The 22,999-nt window shown below is 42.4% G+C and overlaps 2 protein-coding genes across 2 annotated transcripts; one reads left to right on the forward strand and one right to left on the reverse strand.

Moving 5' to 3' along the window:
* Nucleotides 1-347: 347 nt before the first annotated feature.
* On the reverse strand, nt 348-16,049 carry p3h1 (prolyl 3-hydroxylase 1). Its single transcript, XM_034083058.1, has 15 exons — nt 15,515-16,049; nt 12,250-12,402; nt 11,328-11,517; nt 10,877-11,008; nt 9,940-10,079; nt 8,107-8,196; nt 7,974-8,026; nt 7,747-7,874; nt 5,818-5,945; nt 3,437-3,532; nt 2,757-2,907; nt 2,478-2,595; nt 1,875-1,950; nt 1,625-1,765; nt 348-1,014 (listed from the first exon to the last, which is right to left on the reverse strand). The coding sequence occupies exons 1-15, from the start codon at nt 15,974-15,976 to the stop codon at nt 544-546; spliced, it is 2,529 nt and encodes an 842-aa protein (XP_033938949.1). The 5' UTR covers nt 15,977-16,049; the 3' UTR covers nt 348-543.
* A 1,233-nt stretch (nt 16,050-17,282) lies between these two features.
* c5h1orf50 (chromosome 5 C1orf50 homolog) lies at nt 17,283-22,477 on the forward strand. The gene is made up of 5 exons (XM_034083499.1): nt 17,283-17,440; nt 19,240-19,355; nt 19,454-19,540; nt 19,957-20,088; nt 22,035-22,477. Exons 1-5 carry the CDS (start codon nt 17,392-17,394, stop codon nt 22,218-22,220), a joined length of 570 nt encoding a protein of 189 aa, XP_033939390.1. The 5' UTR covers nt 17,283-17,391; the 3' UTR covers nt 22,221-22,477.
* The last annotated feature ends 522 nt before the right edge of the window (nt 22,478-22,999 follow it).

Raw genomic sequence — 22,999 nt, forward strand, 5'->3', positions numbered from 1 at the left:
ATGTGGAGCCACCCACATCATATCATACAAGCATCTCACATGTTTTAATATGTCCAAAGACTATAATAGTGAAAGTAAAATGAATGTAGTTGAGTATATTTGCCTTTGAAATGTAGTGGCGGATGTGTGAAGTAGCATAACACGGACATATGCAAGTAAAGTACAATTATGTCCAGATAGAGGTTAGTAACAGTAGTTGGGGCTTGGAGTACTGCATCAGAAAATAATATAGAACGTTTAAAAAAACATCACTTTTAATTCGATGTTCACACAGCGGATTCACGTTCCGCTCATATTTACCTCACATCACGACATGACAAATAAAATAACATGGAGAGAATTCAGGGTTGCACGTGAAGATGTGAAAATGTACCATCTGTAAGGATTTATTAAAAACAAGGATGGTCTCGGTGATTGTCAAATACTGATTGTAGTGACAGTGGAACAATATTTGCAAACTTTCACCCTGTTTTCATTTCAACCACCCGCAGAACAGCCCTCTCGAACATATAGACGGCACCGACCGTCCGAGCTGCAGAGCGATCACAGCTCCTGCTTATCGCTCTCAGAATCGTTCTCTGAGTCTGTTTTGGCGGCAGCTTTCACCGTCTTTTTCGCTGCCGGCTTGGCGTCCTTTTTGACCGCCGGCTTGGCTTGTGTTTTAACTTGTTTTCCGTCTTTTTTGGCGGCAGGTTTTCTTGCCGTCTTGGTCTTTGCTTTGTCTCCAGCTTTGGCCTTTGCTTTAGGAGCGGCTTTGGCCTTGGTGTCTGCTTTAGTTTTGACCGGTTTCGTCTCTGTTTTGTCCGTTTCAGAGTCAGCTGCTGCGTCCGGTCCCTTCTCCGCTGGTTTATCGTCTGATTTTGTTTCCACGAAACCCTGGTCAGCAGAAAACTGTGCAGCGGGGACTGGGGTTGCCTGCTGGGGCTCGGGGGTCTCGCTCACCTCCTTTTGCATGAACTCAGCATTAACAGGTGTAGAAAACATCCTCAGCATTTCCTCCGCTTGGATCCTCTCCTACAGGACAGAACAATAAATGTTTCAGAGGAAATTCAATCAGCCAATCAAGAATCATGTAGAATGTGTAAACAAGAATCAGACAAAAACCACATTATATTTTAAGATCTCCTATGTCATAATCATAGTCATATTCAAGTTTTAATTATACGTAAAGTTAAAACAAAGACCAACGTTGAGGCGTCTTTTTATTATTACTGCCCAGGATGGTGGGCTTTTAATTAAGTTGTATTTATTATACGTCTTTAAATTCTTATTGTATTCCTTTTCTATCTTTTTCTTATTTTATTAATACATTTGTATTCCTGTTTTATTCAGTACTGTTTACTTGTGTTGGTATTAAGTGTTTTTATATCAATTACAAAGTTATGTGTAACTTGTTATCATTACATGGGAAGAAGTATAATTTTTGACTTTGGTTTGTGCATCACTTTCTGTTTTGTGTATGAAAATTGCTATATAAATAAAGTTTGATTTGATTGAATCGAATCAGGCCTTTTTCTCTGTGAAGCTATGGCGCTCTCTAGTGGCCAACTGAACAGATGCTGCTGGTAAAAACTACAACATGTATTCCCAGTTATGCTGTTGCTGGTCCAGATGTGGCTCTCACCTTCTCCTGGTGAACTGGATCCAGAGTGAACCACAGCGCCACGGCACACCTCTGACCCTTAGTGACGGCTCGGACCCCGTGGGGGTTCTCCCTCCCCGCCCCGAAGCCCACCACCCGGCCGCACTGCGGACGCACCTCCGCCTGGAGAAGACCGGAAAACATAGACAAGATGCAACATTTAATAGCAGAGAAGAGTTATAAAAGACCGTGTTAAGAAAAAGGTTTATGGAAGGAGAAACTGAGTATTTACCGTGACTGTTTTCGCATCCAACTCGGTGAAAATGAAATCTCCTCCCTCAAAGTCGTCGTTTAGATAAAGGATGGCACTGCAGGCAAACACATTGGGAGTTCAGGGTGGTCTCTGTGTGTGTGTGTGTGTGTGTGTGTGTGTGTGTGTGTGTGTGTGTGTGTGTGTTGTGTGTGTGTGTGGTGTGTGTGTGTGTGTGTGTGTGTGTGTGTGTGTGTGTGTGTGTGTGTGTGTGTGTGTGTGTGTGTGTGTGTGTGTGTGTGTGTGTGTGGACTAGCATTACTATACTTGTGGGGACCTACATCTGTTTACATAGTCAAGTGTGGGGACTTGCTTCCCTTATGGGGACAAATTAATTTTAGGGTGAAGACTTGGTTATGGTTAAGGTTAGGATAAGTCTCCAGGAAAAGTGTGTGTGTGTGTGTGTGTGTGTGTGTGTGTGTGTGTGTGTGTGTGTGTGTGTGTGGTGTGTGTGTGTGTGTGTGTGTGTGTGTGTGTGTGTGTGTGTGTGTGTGTGTGTGTGTGTGTGTGTGTGTGTGTGTGTGTGTGTGTGTGTGTGTGTGTGTGTGTGTGTGTGTGTGTGTGTGTGTGTGTGTGTGTGCTCACCTGAAGTCCCTATGTGTGTATGCAGGAGGTTCCTTCACACACTCGTTGAGCTCAGAGACCAGCAGACAGTTGTCCGCATGGACAGCGTGACTGAGGTCCTCTCGCTCCTCCTGCTTCTCTGATACACAACAGTGCGAATAGAACACTTTAGACCACTGTAACACATCTGAAGAGCGACATCCACACACTCCTGTACGGTTTGTGGCGGCATGTAGCATCAACATGTATGCTGTGATCCACCAGGAAACACAGAGGAGAACGACGAGACCCCGGACTCACCAGCGATGGCGGAGCGACACACCAGGTGTGAGTAGGAGAAGTAGAGCGGAGCGTCCAGACCGAAGTACGACTCCAACGTCATCTTCACCCTCTCGCTGACGTCGAAGAACAGCCGAGCGCTCTTCAGAGGCACCGCCCCCTCCTGACCCAGCTGTCGGGGTGGAAACGTTTAGTTATTTAAGCAAATCTACATCGATCTAAACAACACAGGTCTTCACGCAGCAGCTATTTGTCCTCAAGCTAAACACGGAGGAACCTTTTGGCGCATCCTACAGCTACCAAGTCCGTTGTGGCCAGGCAAGCATTCGGCTTGTTTGGCCGATTTTCTCTTGTTACAAAAAGACACATTTCATCCTCTGCTTCACTTGTCTGCCAGAACAAGAGCATTGACAACTGCTCAAATGAACTCAACTATACATATACTCTAATATAATATACTACACTACTCAAGTATAATGATCAAATGACTCTGAACAAAACGTAATATCACGAATATTATGATCAAAACAGCATAAAATAAATGTTAAGTAATACAAAATCAATATATCCAACACTCCAACAATTATAATTCATTAGGTTCAAGGTTCAAGGCCTTGTACGTACATCGCTAGTTTGACTAATGAAGTGTAGTTATGACGATGAAAATCTTAGGTCACATTGTATGTACTATGGCGACTGACCTTCACCGCCTTCAGCACCGTGACTCCCTGGAACGTCTCACTGGGGGAGTGAGGGGAGGGGTTCCCCCTGCTGCCGTCTCCTTTCAGAGCCGCCGTCTGGAAGATACACAACACATCAACACACTGACGTGATGCACAGACACACACACTGATATGATGGACAGACACACACACTGACAGGATGGACAGACACACACACTGACATGATGGACAGACACACACACTGACATGATGGACACACACACACACTGACATGTTGGACAGACACACACACTGACATGATGGACAGACACACACACACACACACACACACACACACACACACACACACACACACACACACACACACACACACACACACTGACATGATGGACAGACACACACACTGACATGATGGACAGACACACACACTGACATGATGGACAGACACACACACTGACAGGATGGACAGACACACACACTGACAGGATGGACAGACACACACACTGACATGATGGACAGACACACACACACTGACATGATGGACAGACACACACACTGACATGATGGACAGACACACACACTGACATGATGGACACACACACACACACACACACACACACACACACACACACACACACACACACACACACACACACACACACACACACACACACACACTGACATGATGGACAGACACACACACTGACATGATGGACAGACACACACACTGACATGATGAACAGACACACACACACTGACATGATGGACAGACACACTGACATGATGGACAGACACACACACTGACATGATGGACACACACACACACACACACACACACACACACACACACACACACACACACACACACACACACACACACACACTGACATGATGGACAGACACACACACTGACATGATGGACAGACACACACACTGACATGATGGACACACACACACACACACACACACACACACACACACACACACACACACACTGACATGATGGACAGACACACACACTGACAGGATGGACAGACACACACACTGACATGATGGACACACACACACACACACACACACACACACACACACACACACACACACACACACACACACACACTGACATGATGGACAGACACACACACTGACAGGATGGACAGACACACACACTGACATGATGGACACACACACACACACCACACACACACACACACACACACACACACACACACACACACACACACACACACACACACACACACACACACACTGACATGATGGACAGACACACACACTGACATGATGGACAGACACACACACACACACACACACACACACACACACTGACAGGATGGACAGACACACACACTGACATGATGGACAGACACACACACTGACAGGATGGACAGACACACACACTGACATGATGGACAGACACACACACTGACATGATGGACAGACACACACACTGACATGATGGACACACACACACACACACACACACACACACACACACACACACACCACACACACACACACTGACATGATGGACAGACACACACACTGACATGATGGACAGACACACACACTGACATGATGGACAGACACACACACTGACAGGATGGACAGACACACACTGAACATACACTCAATGTTCTTGTCATGATTTTAGTTTTTGTCTTTATAGTTTCTTGTTTTATTTTGAAATGTTTTGCGCCTGGTCTCGTTTTACTTCCTGTCTTTTAGTTTTCCGCTGATTGTCTGATTGTGTTTCTTCTTGCTCTTTCAAGCTGTGTCTCGTCTTTGTGATTAGTCTTGTGTCTTGTCATCTCTCGAGTTCCTTGTTGGTTTGTCGTCGTTCGTTCCTTGATTTCGGTTTCTTTCCTGCATGTCATGGAATTCCCTCATCTCCCCTTTCTGCGTCTTCCCGGGTTGTTTCCAGTTTTTAGTTGTGTACTTTTCTTTTGTTTAACCTTGCCTGCTCCTGCTGTCTTTTATTTATTTTTTTGTAACAGCTTGTATTTTTGTTATATTCTTATATCCTCCTCCCCAATTGTACACTGCGTTTGGGTTCTGCCTTCCTTGACCGTTCTGTTGTTATTGATGCCTATAAATATAGCTAAAACCCAGCTGACATTAAGAACTAACTCCAGTTTTAGTGACTTCATGTTATATTTTAATTGTCAGGAAAATACTGAAACTATTTGTTTATTAAAAATCAGAACTGACATAACTTCAAAAGCACTTTTTTTATTGATTGTATTATGTGTACGTTTATGAATTGTATGTATTGATAGTAATGTGGTATTGTATATTACTAGAAGACTAGAAGTTTGTTTCCGTGGCATTATGGGTAAACTCATTGAGTTGTGAGTAACCTCCGTCCTGCACTGACTCACGTTGGAGAGGCGGTGCAGCTCCCTGCACTCGTCCTCACTGATCACGCCGTCCAGCAGCACCCGCTCAGAGCCGTTCAGCTGCTGGGACGTCATGGTAACCTTGACGTTATCGAACAACGGAGCGCCAACTACAGGAGGAAATCACACGATCAACGAGAGACAAAGTTAGACGGTCAAAGACTGAACCTTTGACTTTCTCCGGTACTGACTACTGTCAAACTACTTGCACATAACTGCTCTGATATTCACGAGAGTGCCCACCTCGATGTCGGTCATTTTGAATAATGTGCGCTGCTTCTATAACTAAAGAAGTTCCCAAGTTGGGATCAATAAAGTATATATCTATCTATCAATAATATAATAAAATGTATATAGAGAACCGGATACAGCGTTGGATGCCAGGATCCCGTTCATTCTTATGGCAGATAAATCAAAATGGCCTGACTCTCCAGATTGGCCTATAGAGCGTGTGCACTTGAGTGTTGCTTAAGCACCGCATCCAAAACGCAGCGTCTCGGCTCTCGGCAAATGAATGGAGAGAGACCAAACTTCAGGATTCAGTTTTTTGCCCATCTTACAATTTTCAGACTGTATCAAGTGTGTGTTTACTGGGTAGTCAATTTAGTCCAGACATGTCTTTCCCAAGTCAATGGGGAAAAGTATTTGTATTCCCAATGCCATCACAGACTGACACTGAGTTGTAGCCTACCACGTTTTAACTAGGAAAATGTGCTTCAATGTTTGGCACACTTCCTGGGGGCTTGGTCTTTACTGTATTTTAACACTAGAACCGCCAACGGATACATTTTACCCGCAGCTGTTTTTTGATTGTATGTAACTTGTTTTCAATAACATATTAAAGTCTCCCAGTCCGTGCCTTTTCCTGAAAGTGTGTTATGTATCACCCTCTGTTGTTAACAATTGTCAATATGAAGTCAGATTGAAAAAATCGCCAACAAAATTGACATTTATACCTATATCCGCCGGTGGGTAATATTTACCTCATAGAAAATGCAGCGTAAACATGACGTGTTGCTATAGCAACACCTTTTGTCTACTGCGGTTCCTTATAGATAGATAGATAGATAGATAGATAGATAGATAGATAGATAGATAGATAGATAGATAGATAGATAGATAGATAGATATATTGATAGATGGATAGATAGATAGATAGATAGATAGATAGATAGATAGATAGATATATTGATAGATGGATAGATAGAGAGATAGACAGATAGATAGTTATAGATAGTGTAACATCTTGGAGAATACAAGATCTTGGATGACTGAGCTCACGTTGAGGACGTAATGCATGTGTGCAGGTTACGTGACTTGAATAAAGATGGACACTCGGAATGAGAGAAGTAGTCCGCGTCATATGTTTATGTAGACAATTATATGTCCATAGAACAGAACATTACAGATAGATCGATAGATAGTTCTAGAGAGAGAGATTTGTACCTAAACAAAACACAAGTCTAACACCAAGCGTTTTAAATCAGCACTCTTAGCGCTATTTTCTACTTCATGCTATCTGCACAAACTATGTCATATGAAAAGCTGAGAGTCCACAGATTCTATTGGTATAAGTTTCATCCCTGTGCGATCAAAACTCACTGTTCTGTGTGATAAATAAAAGAACATTGTACCTTGAAAATCAATAGCGGGTACATTTTACCCGTTGGCGGTTTTAGGTATACAGCGACCTCTGGCGGTTCTAGTGTTAAGAGAACTTTAACATTGTCAGCAGCAGATCAGAAATATTCTAATGTTATAATAACCCCATGTCAAACGTTAAGGGGAACACCTCTTTTTTACAATTGACATGTATCACAATAATGGTTTGATTACATATGAAATAATACAGACGAGGCATGGAATAAATGCACCATCATCTCAATAACTAGTACTAGGGCAAAGTCTTACCTTCGTGCGGCGGTATTATGATGGCCATTTCTGAGGTGTCCTTCTTCTTCTCCTCAACCATAGTCTCAATCTCCTTCATCAGGTTTCCTATTTCCTCTGTGATCCTCGCGGCAGTCTCCTTTTCTGCTCTGACACACACAGGTGGACACACAGAAGCCATTACAAACATTTTCACGATAACGGTGTTCTTTCCCTGCACAAATAAGTGTCTGTGTCTTCGGTCTTACTTCTGCTTGTCTCTCAGTTTCTTGGGCATGACCTCTGCAGGAGTCCATGTGTCCTGCAGACAGAACGAGAGTACAGTCAGATAGCGTCCTGCATGAAACCACAGCATCAAAGATAAATTATGTATTCACTCACCGGATCTACAAATGCGATTCCGAAGGCTTCATATCCAAAGTAGAGCAGCTCTTTCTCCAGTATGGACTGCTGCATGTACAGCTTCACCACCTGGAGGTCACACACATCATCACATCTGTTTTTAAAGCACAGTCTGCAAAATATCCATACGAAATCGTGTTTAATCAAATGTTTAAAGACAGACAAGCTTTGACTGGCGGTTTGGACCAGACACAGGACTTCGGAGCTCCTTCAAAGCCTTATGGTAACAGCACATGTAACTTTACCACAAGGACACAGGTCTGATTTCTACCTCGGGACTTTGGTTGCTTGTCATACCCATCTCTCTACGACATCTCCAGTCCATCTGTTGATTGTCAGATTAAGGCTAACATGGAGTTGTCCCATTCGAATAAGTCTAGCTCAGGGTCGAGGTCCACATTTGTGCCAAATTTGTAGAAATCCTGGAAATCCGGGATAACGTATTCACAAGAGTAACGTGAGGTCAACGTGACCTTTAACCCTTGTGTTGTGTTCGAAGGATGTTACCATTCATGGTGTTCGCGGGTCCATTTCGACCCATGATTTATTTCAGTCCAAAACACACACAAAAAAATGACTATCCTCCAATATTGTTTTAACTACATCATAACTAACTTATTATGCGTTCATAACCGTACAATCCTGTTGACATTTAATGTTATGGCCCCAAACACATGACACCACATATTCACACGTGCATGTTCAGGTTCAAGTGTTAGTGCGCATATTCTTTGAGAAAGGTGGAGTTCCCGTGGGGGGAGGGGCAGAGGGAGATGATTGTTACAGTGGATGAAGGAGGGGGGGAGGGGTGGGTAAAGTCAAAGATGATTCTTGATTGGGCCAAATTTAACCCCGAGTCACCCACAACATTTCTGCTGGGTCTCCCCAGACCCCAACACCAAATGATACACTTTCTTTTTTAGAGACCCTCAGATTTGGCTAAAATTGCCAAAATCAGTGTTGTGGTGTTTATATAGCTGGTGGAGGACATCAGGAAGCCTTGTTCCGATACAAAAAATTAGAGCGTAGTTATTATATCATTTTAACTTGAGACGGGTCACGGGAGACCCGAACACAACACGAGGGTAACCACTCAAATCAAATCACTCTGTTCTTCAGTCTGTGGACGTTTGTGCCGAAATGTACGAGATTCGCTTCAAGCATTCCTGGTAGGATAGCCATTATTTATATATATTTATTTTAATTATTGTTTTATTATTTTACTCCCATTGTGTTCTTTTATATTGTATGTATTGCCTGTACAGCACTTTGGTCAACTCAGGTTGTTATAAATATGCTATATTAATAAATAAAGATTGAGATTGATTATTATTTTGGCCTCGACTGTCGCAGGGACTCAGACATTATATTTACTTTGTTTCACTTTATATAATTGTATTGCTCCTCAGTGTTAGGGTTAGAAATGTCATCGCTGCATAGGCGTCACACATTCCTTGGTGACGTGCCCTGTCTGTGTGGGTAGTAATCGCCCCCTTTATATTATTGGGTTACATCTTTCTTCACATAAAACCCTGGTATTGATCAGCAACTCTATTAAGCCGCTCTCAATGCTGTAATAATGAAAATTGAGAGCATGGGGCAGTTAAACTCTATCTCACTGTGTCTTTAAAAAGCACCATCACTGGCTTTCGTCTCTTTAGTACCCTTCAGTACATTCGGAGGCAATTTCTCTCTCACCTCACGTCCTGTGGGCTCATTTAATGACAACCATTATGGACCACGCCGAAAATAACTGCACTCACAATGTGATTCGGACTGTCTGAAACGCAGTGTGAGGGAGACGGACTGTACCTGTCGGGCTGATAAGGGTTCCGCCTTCTCGTCTCCCAGCACAGCAGAGTAATACGCCAGGTTCTGCTTCATCACCGCGTCCTCAGGGTTGAACAACAGGAAGGTCTTAGCACACTCGATGGCTTTCTCGTACTTCTCGCCTGGAGAGAGGATACAAGAGGAAGAGGGTTAGGTTTTAAAACTGTTATTCTACACTACAGATATGCTTCTGAATAAAGGGGTCCGAGTGGGGTTTCCAATGCGCTTTACCCTGATGATTACCGACCTACTTCCACCTTCTTTCTTGTTCAAATGCGAGATGCTGATTGGTTGGTATGGTCATTTCTTTGCTTGGTGCAATGACAGTAACGTTAAAAGGGCTCACTAGTGTGATTGATATTGAAGACGCATGTATAGCATATAGTTTTAACAAAGATGAAGGCGAAAAAAACGTTTGTCTCCCTCTGGCATTGTTAGTCAATTCAATAAAGACAAATGCAGCCAAAGGGTCTCTGACATAATTAAATGGACTGTACTTATATAGCGCTTTATCCAGTCTTTAAGACCCCTCAAAGCGCTTTACATACTACATGTCGTTCACCCATTCATACTGAGCAGTGTATTAGGACATGCACTAACATACATACATTCACACACCGTTGGCCATCGGGAGCAACTCAGGGTTAAGTATCTTGCCCAAGGATACATCGACATGTTGACTGCATGGGCTGGGATCGAACCCACAACCTTCTGGTTGAAAGACGACCGCACTCCCTCGCAGCCACAGTCACCCTATCTAACAACAACTATCTCTTGCCATATGCTTAATCAAAGAAAACCTCTGCAGATGTAGGGTTTAATCCCACTTTGATTACAGTGAAGGACATTTGATAAAGACAGTTTCCTCAGTACACGACTACAATTCTGCTGGACCGTACAATCGATGTGTTGGACTCACTGTTGTAGTAGGAGAACTGCAGGTAGTTGAAATGCGCCGCCAGGAAGTCCTCAAAGGGTTTGAGTTTCCCAGCTGTCGAGGCCAGCTCTACAGCACAGTTCTGCTTACAGTTCAGCACCTGCATGTAGTGGTCTGACACACACACACACACACACACACACACACACACACACACACACACACACACACACACACACACACACACACACACACACACACACACACACACACACACACACACACACACACACACACACACACACACACGCACACACACGCTTTGAGGGTTACTTTAAAACGTATCTCATTACACTAGATACCTGTAAAAAATGTTTTATCACTAACCAAATTTGAGTATCACAATATAAAAGTAATGTAATCGGATTACTTGTATTACGTGTAATCTGTTACTCTTTAAACCTGCTCACCACACAGGGATTGACAGTCTCACCTGTCATGGTCTGGAACAGGTCTGCGCTGTACTCCATGTAGTTGTATCCGTCGTAGTTGTAGGTCCCCTCGCACAGCACTCTGCACTCCTTATCGGCAGTGAAGTACTCGTCTACGGCCGCCTCGAAGTGATCCGCCGCCAGGCCGAAAGAGTCGTCGCTGTAGTAACTCTTCCCCAGCAGGAACTGGGCCTGAGGGGACAGGAAGTGGATTCTGGTCAATGCAGAGGGGGTGCTGCGTAACAGTTCAGGTTATTAGAGGGGCCCTAATCTGCTTTTAGGGGGTGTTCCCTTTCCTCTAGTGTGTGATTTAGGTTTTTAGTGCATGTAAATGGTCTGCAGAGCCTAAAATCCATGTGTTCCCTCCAGAGGGAGTTTCTCTCTCTGATATCATTATTGGGTCAATATTGTAGGATTGACAATGTATGCATCTACGAATTGTTCACAAACAATATGAAATGCCTTATGAATAATAATGAGTAATCTGGACATAATGACCGGGTACACGCATTACAGCTTGAACCGTGAGTTCAGAAAATCACTGTAATGCAGCCTTCAAAACCAGAAATACAAATACATTTATGCGATGTTACGAACATTTAGGATGATATCTAAATCACAAAATGTATATAATATAATATGTATTACCCAGCCATACTTTCATGTCCAATATGTTTCACATTCCTTTACAGCTTTGATCCCATAGGCTAAAAGAACGTGTATAGGTAAAAAAAGTCAAGTTGGCCTGAAGCAGCACCCACAGCCATGCGACAGTAGAAATAAGGACCATGCGACCACATGTTACTGAAATATACCAAACCAATACTCACAGAAATGTGAGCAGCATGAATAAACAATACAACCAGTCCCTAAATCCTGCTCTTGAGGCCTTTCTCTCCTCAGAGAAGGTGTTCTTGTCCTCACCATATGCGGTCTGGCCTCCAGGTCTTTGAAGTCCTCCTGCGTGACTCCGGCCATCATCTTGTAATACTCCAGGTTCTGTTTCATCTCCACGTGATCCGGGTTGGCCACGAAGAACGTGTGAGCAGCTGCCACCGCTTTATCCAGCATATTGATCTGAAAGAAATAAGTGTTTTTGGGTGGAATATTCCTTTAAGTGCTGCTTTGGTTATATTGACCTCCAACTACGCCATGCTGGAATTGTAAACACATATTTCCTTTTATATATAAATCACAGCAACCACGCCTCATGGCTGTCATTTCAAAGGTATCGTCATTTAAAACCAACAGTGAATAAGCATTGTCAGCTCAGTGACCAGTGCACTGCCATCAACCGGATGAGACGGTAAACAGGAGGTTTCACGACCGTGTTATTATCAGAGTTTTGAAAGTTACATCTAGCTTGGTTGAAAAACCAACTATACTATATTATTTTGTGTTTCCTTTTACAACATTTGGACCTAAATAAGTAGGGGGAATACATTTTAGTGACTTTTTAAGTTTTAATGATGACACACTGGTTGTGTTCGTATGGAAGCCCATTTCCGCCACTTGAAAAAAATAAAATCCCCATGAAAAGTCATAATTATGAGATAAGAAAGTCGAAATAATGAGATAAAAAGTCATAATTATGAGATAAGAAGTGCGCATGCGCTGCAGTGGCGCTGTCTTCAAAGGTCCCTTCATCACCTTGCTGCTCTCCACCATGCAAACGGCATCTAGTAGAGATGTTAAGATTCACCGATTCGCATCGGCATAAACGTTCAAGATGCGAGTGCACCGGTTGAAAGAGTGCACATCGGCTACAGTTTGGGTTGAACCGGGTTGAACTCGCGATGCATCGATTGCGTAGCGTCTTTGCATCGGTAAAAAACCGATTCATTCATATAAAATCCCCTCATCCTGTCAACGCTCAGCAGAGACGATCTTTGATTTGGATATTTGCTTCGCCCGAGGCCGAGAGTCTCAGTTATCAACACACACGGAAGTTGAGGAGAAAGAGAAACACAGCGCACCGAAAAATACCTACAAATAAAACGTTTGGCAACACTTCGGATTGTTCAAGAAAGACGGTGTAATAATCCTTTTATGCTATATAGCTGACCGCAGGTCATGGAGAGTAATAAGGTATCCGTAGACCTTTGTATGAGGTATCTTTATCACTCAACAGGTCTACAGCCATGATACATAGATCCGTCCTAGATGCGGGCTTGCATACACACAGTATCACTCCGCAGCCGCACCCCATCAGTAACGTCCTGATGGTATATGTGCGCGGCACTATATACTACAGTCAACTTGAAAAATCGCTCGCAAATTGTAAACGATGCCGAGCCGCTTTAAAGTACACACGTAGTACGAGGAACTTAGCGACGCACATAAAGAGGCGACATGGGGTCTGCGGCTGAAAAGAGAAACCTGAAAGTTAGACATATGAGTTAAATCACTCAGTGAGGTGTTCGGTCAGAGAGAGTGGTGTTTAGTTTACAGCAGCCTGTGACGGCCAATAATAATTTAAATGTCTTCCTTACTGTAAGCAGTTATGAAAGAGCTGTTTGTGAAAGGTTATTTGTATTCTTTATTGTTCCTATAGAACCCACTGCTTTCTGCTCACTGGTGAGTCAGCCTATGAATGAGTGTTAAGCACATCAGGCTGGCAGCTGTATGGGCATGGCACTGTGGTAGCTGTTATTTGCACATTGTTAATCATGAGCAATGCATCCTTACATTGTTTAACTGTGAGGTGTTATACAATTGTACTATAGCCTACTCTGGAGAGCTTTTAAAGTTAAAAAAATAAACGGCATGATGGGAGGTGCAGTACCAAATATGTAAAGCACTTTTTTGTTAATGTATGATTTGCTGCATATAAGGAATAAAACAAAAATCCTCTGTCGTACCAAATTGAAGTATCATTATTTTTGCATTGTGTTGAATCGCATCGTATCGCATAATATTGAATCAAATCGTATCGAACTGTATCGCAACAGGGGTGAATCGTATCGTATCGTATCACCTGGTGTTTCAAATGTATCGTTAATGTATCGTATCGTGGCAACGTATCGAGATGCGCATCGCATCGGCCTCAGTGATGGAGATGCACATCCCTAGCATCTAGTCCTAAATAAGGTAACTATTACAGGTGACTTTTGTAAATGTTAGATGTTAAATATAGCCTATATTGCAGCTACACTACAACAATGCAGTTTATAGCTTTGACATTACCTGTTATGAATAGAATATATATGCCTATAGTTTTGTGGTTCACGGGTTAGAGTTAGAGCAACTCACAGCAGCAGTATGCCTACACTATTGTCATTAGTGGCGTGAACGTTACCACAAAACTATAGGCATATATATTATAGTTCATAACAGGTAATGTCAAAGCTATGAACTGCATTGTTGTAGTTTAGCTGCAATATAGGCTATATGTAACATCTAACATTTACAAAAGTCACCTGTAATAGTTACCTTATTTAGGACTAGATAGATGCTGTTTGCATGGTGGAGAGCAGCAAGGTGATGAAGGGACCTTTAAAGACAGCGCCACTGCAGCGCATGCGCACTTCTTATCTCATAATTATGACTTTTTATCTCATTATTTCGACTTTCTTATCTCATTATTATGACTTTCTATCTCATTATTTCGACTTTTTTATCTCATAATTATGACTTCATGGGGATTTTATTTTTTTCAAGTGGCGGAAATGGGCTTCCATACTTTTGGGTATGTTGCTGCTTTCATGTTTTGTATGAGAATAGTATTTTTGCCTAAATACAGCAGAGCTTCCTTTGACAAAAACATTCTATTTCAGTAGCAACACGACTAGCATTCACTTTAATGTATGGTCCAATGTGCCAACAAAGCATTATTAAACACTCTTTTTCTTCTTTGGTCATTATGATTTTACCAGCAGCATTTGAAAGCAGCACGACAGGCCTTTTAAAAACCGCTGGATCCCAAAAAGCTACGTCCTAACGCCAGACTGCTCAGACTCCACCTTAAGACGTGGCATGGAGTCTTGGTTTGGGGGGGAAGGGGGTATTTAAAGTGTCCAACTCTATATAAGCTCTAAATCAAAGCTTACATTAAAAGTCAAACTATTGTTTTGACTGTGTTCTCGGCATGCATATGTATGGGCTTCCACATGTCACTTTATATCCGTTATGTGTGATGCATTTGCACTGATTGCAGCTCCACGCGCAGCTCTGTGGCTCAGATCCTCACCTTAAAGTAGGCGACCTGCAGGTAGTTATAGGGGGTTCTTTTGGTGAACTCCAGCTCCACGTCTGCAGTCACCAGATGCATAGTACGAGACCCCAGTTTCTCACTCTCGCAAGAATACACACAGTCAGCCCGTTTCAGGATTTTCTGGAAGAAGCCCAGATCGTCCACAGATCCGGCCCCGGGGATTGCACCTCCGGATCCGGACAGGGAGTCACCAAACACGGTCTGGTTTGCGCAGTTGATCCGGCACTGCGCCTTCACACTGCGGAGCGTCGCTTTGTTGCGCAGCGCCTTCTCCATGTTCAGGATGACCGTCAGCCAGTCCCCCTTATTGTAGGCATCCACCGCAGTGTCGAAGAGGAAGTCATAAGGCTCCAGAACCAGGTGGCTGGTCGAGCCGGAGTGCGAGGCGCACAGGGGGATAAAGACGGAGAGGAAAAGCGATGCGTAACGGGGATCCATGGCGGTGAAGGTACCGGGCTCTGCAACGGGACAGCAGCCGGGAGAAGAGAGAGGACAGCCGGCAGAGAGGAGGGGAAACTTTGCTCCAATGGAGAAACTTTCTGGGGCGGGGTTTGAGAAGTTGAGCCCCCCACCACCACCACCCCTCATCCCCCAACAACATAATAATAATAGTAATAATAATAATAATAATAATTGCCTGTATTTAACTAGGGTAGGACTCTTGCAGAAAAGTAGGCTTGCAATAGTTAAATACAATTACAATTGAAAGTCCTGATGTGAAAATGATACTAGAGAAGTACAGAAGTAGGACTATTATCAGGTAGGCCTACATTTACTTAAAGTAAGAAAAGTAAAAGTAACTCAGTTTTCAAAATGGCTCTTTTCACAGTATTACTTCGGAATTATTTTGCAATCAAATATTACTTTTATGTTTGTATCACCCACAAATACATTTAAACTCCTTCAATGCTGTTTATACGCTCATTTTACAAAGAAAAATACTGCCTACATCAGTAGAACAGAACTGCATCACATAATTTAAGCATAACACGTATTGTCAGTAACTAGAAGAAGAAGAAGTGTGTGTGTGAGAGAGAGTGAGTGTGTGTGTGTTCCCAAAAAAGGGTGAATGGATAGCTGTTGCCAAGTGTAAAAATAGTGTGATATTTATTTTCATTAGTAAAGTATCTCAATATTCCCCCCACCACTACACCAGGACAATATTGCACACCCTGTCGTAATCCACAAATGAAATACATATAATAAATATTCAGGAAAACAACATCTACTACATTCTACAAAATAACTTGTGTAATTTGAGTGCACGCAAAGGATCTTGGGGGAAACCATGTGAAGCAAATAGCAGTACACCCAAGACAACAAGAGTGAAGGCCTTATGTGGAGAACATCCTTTGAATACGTTATTTGATGTTGTAGATCAAACAAATGTAACACAGCGACTGTTTTAGTTAATTTTACGCCGATAGATCGATACCTGCTTGTTTGGTTTTTCAACAGTGACGTATCTTCTCTTATTTTAGATGTTCTGTGGCGAGGCTGGGCTGGTTTTGATATTCCTGAAGATAAATTAAAGTAAAATGATGATATATTATACAAAATAGCACAACATTTGATATCATTTTGATCTACATATGTAGGATATTTTAAAATAGGAATTTATAATAGTGAAAAAACAAAAATAAAGGTTTGAATTTGAAGCATTTTGTTCAGGCATACATTTGGACTACCATAACATGCAAAAAAGGGGCGGATATTTAAGATCCCGTGAAGCCTCCGGTGTTTTTGGTCAAATATTAGCTGGTTACAAAACCTCCATGTGGAAAGAGAAGAGATATCTTATAAAACACTTAACAGAGGAGTTTGTTGTATAGAAACGGTAAGAAGACAACATCATGGACAGGACGGTCAGCCTCCCCAACCAGCCCAACAAAACCATCACGGGTAACACATACTTTCTGAGTGAATTTAAACCTCATTACAAACCTCTCAAACGTGTTTAAAGTGCAGAACAGCTGCTACCAGTGGTGTAAAGTAGCTAAGTAGATTTGCTCAAGTACTGTTCAATTGTATTTGACATGAGTATTACGATTGTATGCTTTTCAGATGTGTATTCAGAGGTGTAGTAACCTTTCAATTATTCAACAGCTTTAGTGATCTATCACACAATGCATCTCTTATTGTGTAACTACTCTCTAAGTCACACAATAGTCAACTTATTTAAATATCATACAAAAAGTCAATCATAACTGTGTTTGTCTACGACAGTTAAATGCTACTTCATGCAACGATATTATCTAGAAATGTCACATGAATAAATATAATTATATACACACAAGGCAATGTTTCTGTTTAATGATAGTGTTGTCACTCTTAAAGCATATTGACGTCCTCTCGCTCTTATACATACACAGTCTACAAGGTGCAACCTAAACGTGTATTGTCCACCAGCAAATCCTGAATGTTAACTTCTTAGCAGCCACTCGATAGAATCCATCTCAGCACATTACTATGTAGTTGTTGTAGAACAGCTGTTGTTATGCACGGTAGCTTCTGTCGGTGACATAAACAGTAGTAGTCAGCACTGCCTACTTTACAGAAGTTGTAGTAGGATCAGAAATAACCCTCCTTCTGATGATTCAGTGACATGCTTTAGAGCAGGGGTTCTCAAAGTTTTGATGAGTGAGGGCCAATTTAGGTACCCAATATTAGATTGAGGGCGGCCAAAGAAAAAACGGAACACAAAATAATTCCAAAACAAATCCTTTCTTTATTGTACTAACCAATTACCGCAACTCGCGAGATGCCTAGTTGCCATGCAACCAGTAGTCTAGCAAACTTTCCACAAGCTGTCATTCATAATTTAGGAATGACAACCCAGGGGGCGCAGTTTTACCATTCTTAAATTCCATTCTAATTCTTACTAGATACGAACCATGGAGGATTAAAATATAACGCATGCATTTCAGCGTGTCACATTAACTATCGCGGGCCGCCAGAAACATTTCCGAGAGCCGCCATTGGCCCGCGGGCCGCACTTTGAGAACCCCTGCTTTAGAATGAGGGATGGAGTCTAATGGATGTCATGTCATGGGATTATGTCATCAGGAAACTACAACAGGTGCATTCCGTTACAGTAGAAATCGGTTATATTTGGCGGTTACTAGCACGATACAATGTTTGTAAGACATCTCAAAAGAGCAGATAGTGTTTGTTGTAAAAGGATCAGATGTTCTCTCTTCTCTGTAAACTGTACTGTTCTGTAGGATAATACTTTAAGTGTGAATCTATACCCCTAAAGCAGTGCTTCTCAAAGTGTGGTCCGCGGACCACTGGTGGTCCGTGAGCGCCCCCCAGTGGTCCGTGAGTATATTGGTAACATTTCACATTTTAAATACATTTTTATTTTATTTAAAGTTAATTTAAGTTTTCCGCACTCTCGCGGGAATATCTCCGCAATGGAGCGAGGTTAAGTTTCACTTTCGATTGCGTGATATAGCCCAGGGCAACACCTTCGTCACACATGTTGCCACCTGTTTGTACCATTTTCAGGCGATTTGTCATCTGTTCTAGAAAAACGATGTGTGTTTGGATATTTGTGGAGTTAGGTGGTCCGCGAGTGTTTTTTTTATTGGTTAAGTGGTCCTTGGTATGGTCCTTGGTATTTGAGAAACACTGCCCTAAAGTAACCCTCCCCAGTCCCCACCCTGATTGTGATGTAACTGTGCTCCTGTGTTTTGCAGTGACTCTGGTGGAGAGCAGCAGCGCCCCCTGTGGGCTGGAGCTGGTCAGTTCCTATCAGACTCACCGGGTGGGAGACCCCATGGACCTGGTGGCTCTCGCAACAACAGTACAGAGGGTATGTCAGAGATGTATTTCAATGATACACAGCAAGTCACACCTGTTGTTGTGGATATGATGAACAGTCCTGAACATATTTGTTGAACTTGTTTTCAGGGCGATGATTTCATCAAAGCCAACGCCTGCAACAAACTGACAGTCATTGCCGACCAGATCAGATATTTACAGGAACAGGCGAGGAAGGTAAGCAGAGAAAACTCCTGTACACACATGTCATGGGTTTTGTGTTTAAATATTGTACGGACACACGAATGATGCAGTTGCGGTTTTTTAATGCATATTTAAATGTGAAAAAATTGTGGACAAATAAAGGGGAATAAAGAAATCTGATAAATGTGGAAATATATAGTCTAACAAAATAAGATAAGATTTATTTTGTCACTCCTAGTACTTAAACTGAGCAAGTGTTGAACCAAACATGGATTTCTGGGGATATCTGTTGTAGTGTCTTCAATATTTCACTGATCCTGATGTCACTGTACAAAAACAGTATATCTGCAAAAGGGACACAAGTACAAAGAAAAAACATGTGTGAAAAAATGTCAGATAACTAGCTGTCTTTCGGTCCAGTCCCAATATATTTGTCCTTGTGTTTCCAGGTTTTAGAAGACGCTAAAAGAGATGCGGACCTCCACCATGCTGCCTGTAACATTGTGAAGAAGCCCGGCAACATGTATTACCTCTACGAGAGAACCTCCGGACAGAATTACTTCTCCATCATCTCTCCTAAGGTCTGCGTCACACTGATGCTTCAATAGATTCACCAGCTTCTTGTAGTGTTATCAGGGCACCCTGCAGGACATAGAGTGTTACGGCCCGTCCACACACAGGCATGAAACAAATCTTGAAAAATCTTGAAGCTGGGCGTGTCTGAAGCTTGGCGATTTTTTGCGAGCACCGCGACCAACAACCAATCACATGAATCTCCCGCCCCCGACATACAAAGCAATAGCAATGTTAAAACGAAGTAAACTGGATATAAAATCCCCAAACTGTCTCTGCCACCTCCCTCCATGCCGGGTTCCTCCGGTTTGTATCCCGGTAAATAGTTCTGGTCGTAAAGAACCGGGTGATTTGCTACCGTAATTTCTCGTTTTGAATATGAGGAAATGAACTGCGGTCTGGCTCTCCCAGCTTGCACGCAGTTTGATTGGCTCGCGCTTGTACTGGCGGGATTTGCATAAACGTGATTTGATTGGCTGATGCCAGCTTCGAAAGCATCGGGAGCATCAAAAGTTGAACACTGCTCAACTTTTGATGCTCACGATGCAAAGCCATGCTCCGCTCCCCACAATGCAGTTCGGCGAAGATTCAAAATCTTCTACGTCACCCCATTCAAGTGAATGGGCGAAGCTTTGAAAGATTTTTTTCATGCCTGTGTGTGGACCGGCCGTAAGGACAAACTGTGAATAATAATAATAATAATAATAATAATAATAACTTTATTTGTATAGCACCTCTCATACAGGGGATTGCAGTTCAAAGTGCTATAAGTGCGGTGGTGGCGAAGTCGATAGGGACTTGGCTTGGCAACTGGAAGGTCACCAGTTCAAATCCCGGCAAGACCAAGTGCAAGGCACCGTTCCCCACACTGCTCCTAACACTAGGATGGGTCAAAAGCAGAGAAACAATTTCCCCACGAGGATTAATAAAAGTCCACCTTAATCTTAATCTTAATCTTTAAATCAGTAAAAAATAAGACATAAAATCAGTGTAAAACGAGCAGCAAGAGCAAAGCATAAAATGGGATAAAATAATTAAAAATAAAAACATAGAGAAATAGAGCAATGTCAATCACAGAGAATAGTGCAGTATAATAGTGTAAAATCAGTAGAATGCTTTGGTAAAGAGATTTTAATCTGCCTTTTAAAAATGCCTAACGTATGAAGGGCTCCCCAAACACCGGGAGGTCCGTCTGTAACGCTGACATTTTGAGGAGTTTGGCGTTCAAAGTTCATGTGCCTGATAGTGAGCCGGCGGCGACAACACCGGCAGCTTAGGTTGGATTTGACTGGTTTCAGTTTTATCTGCATTTTCCAGGTAACATGAGGTTTCCAGCCGCCATGGACTCTGAGGAATGCCAGGGAGCTCAACCAAGACAGCAGAGGCTTTTTTAACATTGAACAAGTTGTAATAATAAGAAACCAGAGGAAAATGTGAAAATAAAACTGCTTTGACCAACGATTAGAAACCCGATGTTTGTCATTTTAATTTGACTTAAAGACGACACATTATGCTCATGTCCAGGAGTCCAAAGGAGGCGTGTCTTTGGGATATTAGCCTTTGCAGACCATTCACATGCATTACAGCAAAGTGTGACAGACGCTAAGTAGGTGTATTTTGTGTCTACATGCTAAAGGATACACTTTTAGTCATAATCTGGCTCTCTTTGAGATACATGTATGTTATGCATCTTTCTTGTTCAATGAATAATAGAAACAAAGAAAAGTAGTTCATCTTCAGTACGGTTGCATTAAGAGATCCAATGAATGATTGGCTTTTATAGTTTTGTCTCAATAGTCTTTTGATAATATGTCTTGTTCAAAATCTAAACATTTATTATTAGCAAAGACAAACTTACTATCATTTTTGCCATTTAAGAAAAAAGAAAGGTTTCAGGCAGGGAGTTTTGTTTGTCTTCTGACTAAGCAGCATACTCTCTCTGTCTCCTCTGAAGGAATGGGGTCCGACTTGCCCTCACCAATTTGTGGGAGCGTTCAAGCTGCAGCACGACATGTCCTGGACGCCGGTGGACCAGGTGGAGAAGAGGGACGCAGAGTTCGCCATCATGGACAAACTCCTGAGCCAGAAGACATCCCTACCGCCTCACACAGAGCCCAACTTCAAGGGCCTCTGTGACTAAAGGACGGGACCTTTAAAGGACACACGGACCATGCTAACTAGTCTTAATGGAAATACCTGTGAACAGGCTTGGATTGAACTCCCTTTTAGTCTTTCTGTTACCTTCACACACTGACTTAAGTCCCGATGCGTTACTACAACTTGTTTGACCTGCATTCATTGCTGAACCAGTTGCGACCTCAGGGAAGTATTTTTCCGAAATATGAAATTGGGCTACACTGACAGGACCTCTGTTATCAAATAAAGTTTTAAAGAGGACATGTTCTGCTTATTTTCAGGTGTACATCAGTACGTAGTGTCTCTACTTTAAAGAGTCCTCTCCTGCTGATGTTCAGGTGTATATCAGTATGTAGTGTATCTACTTTAAAGAGTCCTCTCCTGCTGATGTTCAGGTGTATATCAGTATGTAGTGTCTCTACTTTAAAGAGTCCTCTCCTGCTGATGTTCAGGTGTATATCGGTATGTAGTGTCTCTACTTTAAAGAGTCCTCTCCTGCTGATGTTCAGGTGTATATCAGTATGTAGTGTCTCTACTTTAAAGAGTCCTCTCCTGCTGATGTTCAGGTGTATATCAGTATGTAGTGTCTCTACTTTAAAGAGTCCTCTCCTGCTGATGTTCAGGTGTATATCAGTATGTAGTGTCTCTACTTTAAAGAGTCCTCTCCTGCTGATGTTCAGATGTATATCAGTATGTAGTGTCTCTACTTTAAAGAGTCCTCTCCTGCTGATGTTCAGGTGTATATCAGTATGTAGTGTCTCTACTTTAAAGAGTCCTCTCCTG

The sequence above is a fragment of the Pseudochaenichthys georgianus genome, chromosome 5 (assembly GCF_902827115.2).
Source record: "Pseudochaenichthys georgianus chromosome 5, fPseGeo1.2, whole genome shotgun sequence".
NCBI lineage: Eukaryota > Metazoa > Chordata > Actinopteri > Perciformes > Channichthyidae > Pseudochaenichthys > Pseudochaenichthys georgianus.

What these genes read in the sequence shown, in the direction of transcription:
- p3h1 (XM_034083058.1), bottom strand. Translation starts at nt 15,976, where the DNA reads ATGGATCCCCGTTACGCATCGCTTTTCCTCTCCGTCTTTATCCCCCTG. An exon ending in GCAGTTCTCCTACTACAACA is followed by an intron (nt 10,080 to 10,876) that starts GTGAGTCCAACA and finishes TCCTCTCTCCAG; the next exon opens with GCGAGAAGTACGAGAAAGCC. An exon ending in AACCCTTATCAGCCCGACAG is followed by an intron (nt 8,197 to 9,939) that starts GTACAGTCCGTC and finishes TGTGACCTCCAG; the next exon opens with GTGGTGAAGCTGTACATGCA.
- c5h1orf50 (XM_034083499.1), top strand. Translation starts at nt 17,392, where the DNA reads ATGGACAGGACGGTCAGCCTCCCCAACCAGCCCAACAAAACCATCACG. An exon ending in TACAGGAACAGGCGAGGAAG is followed by an intron (nt 19,541 to 19,956) that starts GTAAGCAGAGAA and finishes TTGTGTTTCCAG; the next exon opens with GTTTTAGAAGACGCTAAAAG. An exon ending in TCTCCATCATCTCTCCTAAG is followed by an intron (nt 20,089 to 22,034) that starts GTCTGCGTCACA and finishes TCTCCTCTGAAG; the next exon opens with GAATGGGGTCCGACTTGCCC.